General features: G+C 38.8%; 1 protein-coding gene across 1 annotated transcript; it reads right to left on the bottom strand.

Moving 5' to 3' along the window:
• Positions 1-54: 54 nt before the first annotated feature.
• Positions 55-10,049, bottom strand: LOC149001099 (UDP-Glycosyltransferase superfamily protein). Its single transcript, XM_089140785.1, has 4 exons — positions 8,552-10,049; positions 7,753-7,861; positions 2,235-2,370; positions 55-1,111 (listed from the first exon to the last, which is right to left on the bottom strand). The coding sequence occupies exons 1-4, from the start codon at positions 9,517-9,519 to the stop codon at positions 996-998; spliced, it is 1,329 nt and encodes a 442-aa protein (XP_088996911.1). The 5' UTR covers positions 9,520-10,049; the 3' UTR covers positions 55-995.

Raw genomic sequence — 10,049 nt, forward strand, 5'->3', positions numbered from 1 at the left:
CTGAAGTGTCTGTCAAAGTCTCCCGATGTTCCTCAACCTCACCTTCCTATTTGACCTATTATTTTTTAATACCAACTTTCTTTTATAGACGATTGAACTATCATGGGTGCTTCCCACGCTAAACAGTTCAGGCTTTTCCGAAGAATTGTCATGTTCATATGCAGCCTTTATTTGCTGTCAATTGATGCCAACAAAATCATTTACATCAACCAGATTCGCCAATTCAACAGGATAAGCCAGAATGAAGACTTAACCATAGGTTATCCAAAAGAACGTTTTTGCTGCTTCGGTCTGTAAACATCGACTGTATCTAACTGCTGTATCAAAATTATTTTCAAGTCAATGAAGAAAAGAAGGCGGCCCAAGATTGAGACCATATAGAGGTTTGATTCCTTTTACAGTTGGACTTTCCTGTATCAAATAGCAGGTACATTATTTAAAAAAATATATAAATAATAAAAATTTGAGGAAGTGATTTCCTGATACAGAACTGTTGATTTATACATAGATGCTGTCTGTGCTTCAAAGTTCAAGCTCTTAGGAAGATTTACCCGGACATTTGCTTTCCCTCAATACCCATGCAAAGGAAATGTCCTTCCCTAACAGTTAATGAGCTTTTAGGAAAACCTGTAGCTGACAAGAAACTTGAGCAACAAGAACTAAGGTTCAAGACATGAGGCGTTGCTTATGCTGTTCTGGTCATACAAGCTGTTAGCTACCTGACTCGTGGCATGTGTAGATGGATCCTGGATTAATCATTCAATGGCCCAACGAGACCAAATGTTCCATGTAATAAAAAGGAAAATCTAATCAGAAAGGTTGATTTATGACAGTGGGAGCACTTGCCATATTAAGCACCTAGGGCACTGATTATTGAACCCAAGTTCTAGTACACGACCAAGTGTGTGCCATAAACTTCAATTAAGGGTTGCTAATTGTCAAGGGAAAGTTGTACCTCTTCCATCGTTTTACACCTTTATTATCTTTTCTTCTTCCTATTCTGCTGATGACTTCACAAGAGAGAGAATGTGTTGAGCAATCTCTACAGAAGCATCAGGCCTTGCTGCTTTCATGGCTTTATCAGACATCTCTGCCATCAGACTTTCATTACCTGTCCAATAGAGGAAATTGTGAGGAATGCTAGTGGTATAGAAAATACTTTGCACAATGGTTTTCCTAATCATGTATACCAACCCTGTAGTGCTTTCCTGACAAGCAGCAATGGTTATATCAACAAGAATGGGAATGTAACTCCGAAAACTTTTTGTACATGCAGTTTAACTTAATAAATTAGTTCTATTTTCCCATCCAAAGAAGGGAAAAGATAAATAAAATAAAATAAAATAAAATAAAATAAATGTAGAAGAAGAAGAAGAAGAATGGAAATGAGGATACTGTCCATAATATATTTATACATTAAAAGTATTTGAAAAGGCCATATTCGACAAGAAATAAATAACAAATAAACTTGTTTGCTAAAACCTGATAACCCTACAAAGAATTTACAATGCACACACTCACATAGAGAGACCAAAAAAAAAAAACATGGCTATTATCTCAAGGATTCCTTCATCATTTCCCATTTCACACATGGATCACATCCATCCATCCACCTGATAGCATAACCAGTTTTACCCAAGATCCACACAGCTTTAATACAACCTCTGGCCCATAAAATCCTCATCCAAAGAGAACCTGAAAGACAACTGAGACGGCCCTGGTAACCCCTCTACCACTGGAAAGTCCTTCATGAACATGACTGGACTTTCACCCAAGTCTTCTTCAGGCAGCTGCTGAAGAAGCAACCAGCCTAAAGTTAATTTTTAAACACAGGTGCTACAGCAATTCAATAGAGTTTCTCCGCAGAAGATTATTATGAATTGAATCAATTTTTGAGTAAAAAGTATACTCGACTCATCAACTCAGGCTTATCCAAGCCAAATGGATGTTATCTTATACGATCAACTATTGCCTCAGTTTTATTTTATCCCCAACGTACCAAACTCTAGATTTAAAAAAAAAAAAAAAGAAAAAAAGACAATTTACACTCTAAACTAAGATTTATATGAAAGGCTGCAATATCTAGGAGTGATACTTAAGAGTTCAAATCAGTTGTGTGGTTGTAATACTGTGGTTTTGCCTGGACAGAAGAACTAAAGTAAAGCAAACGATGTAGCAATGCTGACCATTAAAACTTAAAACCTTCATCAAGCGACAGAAGACAGATGACAAACCTAAGATCTCTTCAATTGCAATTGCAAGAGTTGTTGAATCGAGCTCATCTTCTGTTATAACCTTTGAACCTGCTAAGTCTGCCAGCATAAAAGCATTTTTTGTTTGATGTCCTTCAGCCACATTTGGTGATGGGATCTAAAACATTACAAGAAAACAATCATTCCACCAAACAATTCAATGAATCTGCTGGAGATGAAAAATAAACTTAAAATGAGAAATATTCAAAGTAATGGCATCCCATGCAACATCAAAAATACTAAGACTACTCAGTAATAACATGAGCTGGACAGGATAGGAAACGCTACAGTTTTGTCATTTTTTTTAACAAAAAAATAATCTGTTTGATCTTTACACACCATCAAAGGTTTGAACAAACTGTTGACCCAGAAAATGAAAAATAAGGATCGATGAACTGGAAAGAAATGCTTGTACAAGATCCAATTGATATAGCAAATGTGGTTACAAGCTAATGGCATCAAAACAGCATTGTCGGATGGGATTACAGCAAAAGTCACAACCACATTGACCTTACTATTTACTAAAACCAGTTGGGTTGACTTCAGTTCTTGATCTCATTCAATTCATCATCAATAAATTCGTAATTTCATTTGAACCTGGCTCCTCCACTACACACTTTTGAGAGACATAGTTTTAATCCTTTTGGGTGCATGCTAGGAAAATGCCACAGATTCGGTGGACCACAGTTGTAGCCTGAGGTCAAGGTATTGAAAAGCCTCTCAGCAAAAATTGTTGGGTTAAGGTTGTGTAGGAAAATTTCCGCCCATCCCTTGGGACTCTGCTTGTGCTGAAGCCTTCGGCACCAGTTTTGCCCTTTATTTCATTTTATAGTTCAAACTCTGAGAGTTATGGAACAAGTTGCAAGTGTTAAACAAGAGGACTGGTGAAACACCATCCAGAAATGATCAAATATAAAGGAAAAAGTATGATCCTCCCATGTTACAAGATCAACACATAAACGAATGAGAACTCCACTCTCAATTCTTATAATTAAAGTTAAAAAGGCAAGCAGTGGACAAAAATGTCACATCATGTTAGAGTTTGAAGCTCAAAAGAATGTACCTTAAATGATTGGGAGAGAATTAGTTTTTCTCCTCCATATTTATTGACTCATGAAATGTGGAATTACATAGAAACCTCATACTAACAGAAGAGAGCCTAGGGTGATAAAAGGTAATATACAAGAGAATAGAAGATTATTATGATTATTCTTATTACCTGAACTCCAAAACTCTTCTTGCCAAGCTCAAGAGTCAATTTCATAGGAGTAAAGTTTGCTCAGTATGGTTCTAAACTGGGGAGAGTTGACCCCTCTGGTGAAGATATCAGCTAACAGGCCGCTTGTATTCACAAAAGCAATGCAGATGTAGCTAGTCAATTTTTCTCTCTAATGAAATGCCAACCCCCCTCAATGTGCTTTGTTTGGTCTTGATGCACAAGATTGAGAGCTATACTTATAGCAGCCTTATTATCATAATAAAACCTCACACATCTCTCTGTTTCAAACCCCAAACTATTGGACCAACCTCTTCAACAATAGAAGTTCGTCGTGGCACCATATTCTGCCTCTGTACTTGATCCAGCAACCACAAGTGGTTTTTCTGGCTTTTCCATGTAACCAGGTTACCACAAAAAAATGTGCAAAACCCTAATGAAGACCTTTTTTCAGAGACAAATCCTGCCTAATCAGCATCAATTGTACCCTTTAATCTTCAAATGGTTGTGCCTGGTGTATGGTAAGCCATTTCACTAGTCTAGCCTTGAAGCACCTGAGGATGAGATATGCATAACCCAAATAACCACTCTTGGGTAAACACGTGTACAACTCACTACCCCAATAACGTGAGTGACATATGTGCAAATAAGAGAAAAATACATCAGCTTCCTTGTTAATCTCCAGTATTACCCGGCATAGATCAAGGATGGTCCACAGTTTTCTCCTAACTCATGATTTTGATTAAAAGGTGAGATTTCTAGTTTACGGCTCAATATTCCTATTTCTGTAAACAAATCCAACACAAAATCCCTATATGACTGACATTCTATTCCCAGAAATACATTGAAGGTACAAGGTTCTTGATCTCGAACAGTTGGGCCAAGTAAGAACTCTATTTACTCAACAAGGCAACAGTACCATTATTTCCTCACTCATAGCTTCCTTCCACCTCAGATCAAATATGGCCTTCGGACATTCTTAGGAATTGGGGTTGAGGAAAGAGCAACTGATAAAGCAAAAGTTGCAAAAGAGATTGCATCAAAAGAAACAACTTTGCTATGGATAGTACAAGCTCTGATTCCCTTACTAACATACTCATTTACATGAACACCCAAACACTAGCCAAATAATTTAGGAGAAAAAGAGAAGGCAACAACATTTTGTTTCAGGTTCTTTTTTTTATTATTTTTTTTTAACACAGAGTAAGAACTCTATTTACTCAACAAGGCAATGGTAGCATTATTTTCCCACTCATAGCCTCCTTCCACCTCAAGTCCAATATGGCCTTGGGACATTCTTAGGGATTGGGGTTGAGGAAAGAGCAACTGATAAAGCAACAGTTGCAAAAGAGATTGCATCAAAAGAAACAACTTTGCTATGGATACTACAAGCTCTGATTCCCTTACAGACTCATTTACATGAACACCCAAACACTAGCCAAGTAATTATATATATATATATATATATATATAAAAAGGCAACAACATTTTCTATTGTTTTGTTTTTCTTTCATTCTTCCTTCTTTTTCCTTTTTTCCCGCCGTGGGGGGAGGGGGGGTGTTTTGCAATATTTCTATGGGAGATTTGGAATCAAGGATACTAGAAAACATACAATTCATAGTCTAAGGTACATGCATAACGAACAGTAGAGTAGTAGACTCCTCATGACTCCTGATAAATGACAAATTTTTTTGCTCTGCTACTCCTTTCTGTTGGGATCTATCAACTGAAGCTTGCTCATGGACACCGCTCGTGTTGCTATTTTGGAGCCCACCATACATATACTTGCTCAAACCCTACCCTAAAACCAAGTCCAAAGTTAACAAGTAATGGAAGAGAGTAAGAGAAGAGGAGCGGACTATGAGAACATTGTAGGCTCAATGGTTAGGATAAAATCACCCTTGCAATGACTTTCTTTCTTATACAATGTTGAAATACATCCTTAACCCCCCACCCCCCTCAACATATACACAAACATAGGAGAGCATAGGGAGGTAAAGGGTAAAATTACAATTCAAGATAACAGCAAAGTACCTTAAATACACTTATTACATGAACTCTAACAGTTATCCTATCATAACTTCAATGTTACTAGTATGGACCTTTAACAATATATAAGAAGTAGTGACCGAGCCATGGTGGCAAGGATTGCCTTCCCATAGTACTATCTTTGAAGCTAGTAGGACCAGCAGTCTCTGCTATGTCCTACAACCACAAACAAAGATTGGTGAAGTGTAATGAACCATGATTTTCCCCTTGATTTGAATCAGTAAACCTAACAACCATATAATTGGGACCTTAAACTCGAGAACAAATTGCTCGGGCACCCAAAATGGAGGTCTAAAACCCTGACATCCCACTTTATCTTTGAAAATTGAAAAGCAAAGACACCCCAAAGTTGGATTTTCATTGGACACGTGAGTACAATCTGTTACTAAATGTCATTAAAGCACTGTTTTATTTTATTTTTAATTCCAAAACTACCCCATTTTAATTACACACGATTATCTAAATATGATTCCCCCCCCCCCCCCACACAAAAAAAAAAAAACAAAAGCGGCACCATCGTCATCTTCATCCGAATACCCTTCAGGCCTTCATCAGCAAAACAGAAACCCTACTGAGATCTCCCTCTTCATTGTCTTTAGTCTAGATCACATGGAGAACAAATTATTGAAATTAAATTGGTCTTCGCCAGAAGTGTGCTTGCTATTCAGATTTGTTATCTGATACTATGCAAAATCCAAACCACTGTATTTGAACAGATTAATTCCGATGTTGGTGCCTTGGTGGTCTGAACTTGCAAACACAATCAAAGGGCATGTATGGGAAGATGGAATGACATCCAAGCCATGACAACCCAGCAGCAACAACTGGCTTCCAGCAAAGACAATTGACAATTCTACTCCCAAACATACCAGCAATTTCAAGTTCAAAGTCAACAACCTCCACAACAATACTCCTGTGCTCCACTCCAGTTAGGGCAAGAAAATGAATTTCCTTTAATCTAACAACATTAAAATCAACAGCCACACCAGGTAGCTCCCATTGCTTATAGTGGCTTTCATATTTGTATTATTAGGGGAGCACAAGACCAGGAAGAAGATGAAAGAAATTCATGGACCAACTGAAAGTGCTTGAAGCCCCAACCTTGTCTCTCTTTTTGTCATCATTAAAAAGAAGGGATATGCATAAGTTGACATACAAATATTTGAACTAGCAGCTTCAACGGTGTTGATCCAATTGCAGGTTCGCTCGCTACCGGCAAGAAGAGGAATTGTTCGAGTTCGGTTGCTGGAGAAGCTGATGGTGTTTGGTTCTGGTGGCCGTTTCCATCACTCCTTGATGGTCACTTAATCGTATGTTTTGAAATGGTGGAGTTCTTAAGCTTCAGATAGGGTTTGGGGTGAGAGGGGTGAGAGGGGTGAGAGAGAACGGTTGAAAAGTTGCTGAAGAATAAGTCTAATAGAGAAGAGTAGATGAGGCCTTTACATCCCATCATACACAAGGGTATAATAGTCTTTACCATTGTACCACTAACCATTCTAACAGAATTGGACCTATTTGTTTTCAAAGACAAAGTGGACTGTCAGCATTTTAAGGACTCCATTTTGGGGTGTTAGAGCAATTTGCTCTATAACTCTATAGCCTAGTGTCGACCCAACTTGACTTAGACCCCTTAGCGTTCAAGATCATAATCTGGAACAAAAAATACAAGTGTTATCCTAAATCTCTCACCCTCGGATGCAACATAAATCTCAAACTTGCCAATTGAAGGCAAAGATTTTTTTATTTAGTCACCTTGAGTGTCCACCAAAATCACCATTTTCTACAACACTTTGTCTTCAACACTGGAAGTCACATTAGCTTTCTCACAATGGATGGAGAAAAGTTTGGTTTCAAATAAAGATAAAAAGTGTCAAGATAGAAGGAACTCCACAGAACTAAAATGGCTATAAAAGCTTTTTTGCATAGTTCATATGGTTCTTACCTAGGTTAGTTCATATCAATGTTTTGTAAAATACTAGATTCCCTTCCAAAAGTAGAGTGGTTGAAAGAATCTAAATGTATAATCTGAACAATTCGAACTTTTGGCACAAGAAACAATAGAAATATGATATAGGTATTAAAAAATAAGGACATTGGCACTTCAAACTGTAGACCACCTTTACCTTCCATTTTTTCATCAATTATATATGAAAAAGAGAGTTTACAGTTTCATTATCGAAAATAGTTTTAAAAAGTTCTTTAAGGTGCAGAAAGCTTGTGCTCAAAATGTATTACCAGGATAGCAGGTTTTCCAGTGCCCAAGATTTCAGAGCAAGTCATGGCTCCAGCTCTAGAGACGACAATGTCTGCAGCTGCATATGCCAAATCCATTGAATGCAAGAACCTTCAAAATTTTGAGAAAATTCAGATTCAAACACAAATTGGAAAGTCATGAAAGAGAAGATAAGTATGACATGAAATGCTAGAGGTTAGCAATGGACAATGTCATTGCCTGAAAAAGTTGTCCAGCAATTCAATATACGTAGTCAAGCAATTTAGAGATCAACATGAAGAGAATTATTTTTCAGCTTGAAGTCTTCACAAAAGACAATATCATTACTAGGACTTTAGAACACAAAAGTTGCTAAAGTAATGAAGGGAACTTGTAAACAACCCTTCCAAGAGGGGTTTTTTTTTTCTTCCTCCCTTATTTATCCAAGTAAGGGACTCGGACAATAATGTTATCATGTACTTTATCTTTCTCGTAATTTGTTTTCCATCTTTTGGTAGATTTAACATTATGACATATCCAAATGTGATGGGTAATTAACTTGTAATTTCATGTGTATGGTTTGATATGATTCATTGTTATCAGTATACCAGAGGTGGAACTATAACATAGGACATTCAAGGTTTTAAATTTATCTTTTTCCTACATCCCCTTCCCCCGTGTGTGGGTGTGTATATATACTTCGAGTTCACCACTTTGCAGAGTCAGTTGTCTCACCTTACCAATTTCATTACTACCAAACTAATCATAAATTTAGAAGCAGAACGAAATCAAGGAAAGAAAACAGAGTATAAAAAGACTCACGGAGTCAATAGCAAACGGGGATGATTTCTAACAAGGCTTTCCATCTCATCAAAAGCCTGAACACCCGTCTGCCATATGATGAACATGCTCTTATGCTGCTCCAGCAGCTGATAATAAATGTTAAGAAGTGCAATATTAATGGCATTGGCACCATAAGAACCTCCAAGCACCAAAACAACCTTGGCTTCTGAGTCGCCAGCTTTGGCCGTCTTGGGAAAGTAATGGGATCTTGCCACGGCCTTGGACACATAACGCCTCATGGACAACCTAACAGGATTGCCGCTTACGATACATTTGTTCTTAGGAAAATACTCCAGCGACGAATTGAAAGCAACAAAAATTAGATCAGCGAAAAGCGAGAGAATTCGATTAGCTATCCCGGGCATAGAATTCTGTTCTTGAATGACGACCTTTAACCCATTGATTGCCGCAGCTAGGCAGACAGGGAAGGAAACATAGCCACCAGTCCCGAAGACGACCTGAGGTTTGAAATCATTCACTACCTTCCGACACTCTAACACATACTTGACCAGGCGGAACGGCAAGAGAAGATTTTGGAGAGAAAATAAGGGACGGGTCAACGGCACAGCTGGGATAGTGGCGAAATCGTAGCCTGCAGAAGGGATTGCGGTGCTCTCCATTCCACGTTGGGTTCCAACGAAAAGGACTTGAATGTTAGGGTTAATAGTGACGAGTTCATCGGCAATGGCGACGGCAGGATAGATATGGCCACCTGTACCTCCAGCTGCAAACATGATCCTTAGATCATCTCCGAGTCTTGTTGGAGGGGAATGGTTGTCCCTATCAACAGCTAAGCAGCAGAAAAGCTTGGGACTCCTGAAATGAAGAACCTGCTGCTGCTTGGTGGTAGATGTTGGGAAGGGAAGAGAATTTGTGCTTCTGAGGTTGAGTCGTAGTGAGTTAGAAGACATGGGAGTGAGTGAAAGCAGAAGAGTCATGGAATACATTGAACCAGAGGTTGAAGTAGTAGATGGATTGAGCTCTGCTTCATACAATAACTCATTCGCGTTGGGTTGGTAGTTACCTGTAAAGAAAGAAAAGACGGAAGGTCTGGAGCCCTGGAGGGGAACCGAAATCAATCAATGAAATGGAAATGGAAATGGAAATGGAAATGGAGGAGCATGGGGGAGTACGGACCAGACTAGCTGTAGCCTGTATGTCTTCCACACCTGCCTGGTCTACTACCCACGGCCACAAGGCCACAACTCACAAAGAACATTTCATGATGATGCAATGCAATGCTCCACTGTGGGCTGATCTGTAGCTTGAATGTTGCCTGCCTGTCTCATGCTTTTAGTTTTACCCACTCTGACTGACTGACTCCCCCGACCGAGAGACGACTAGACGAGGGCAATGGTGCGCTTCTGCTACTACTGCCGCCCTAAGCTCGAGTGCGCGGCACTTGTCAACCGTTAATAGGGACTCACAAGCTCACGAGCTCAGAGCACGTAGATTCGCCAACGGAACCGACCAAATT

The sequence above is a fragment of the Hakea prostrata genome, chromosome 11, assembly GCF_041222555.1.
Source record: "Hakea prostrata isolate BN-2017 chromosome 11, UWA_Hpros_2, whole genome shotgun sequence".
NCBI lineage: Eukaryota > Viridiplantae > Streptophyta > Magnoliopsida > Proteales > Proteaceae > Hakea > Hakea prostrata.

Bases quoted from the DNA above. Each gene is read 5' to 3' on its own strand.
- LOC149001099 (XM_089140785.1), bottom strand. From the start codon at position 9,519: ATGTATTCCATGACTCTTCTGCTTTCACTCACTCCCATGTCTTCTAAC. The intron at 7,862-8,551 runs GTGAGTCTTTTT...AAAATTTTGAAG, and splicing joins CCCCGTTTGCTATTGACTCC to GTTCTTGCATTCAATGGATT. The intron at 1,112-2,234 runs GTTTGTCATCTG...TCTATTGGACAG, and splicing joins TGCAATTGAAGAGATCTTAG to GTAATGAAAGTCTGATGGCA.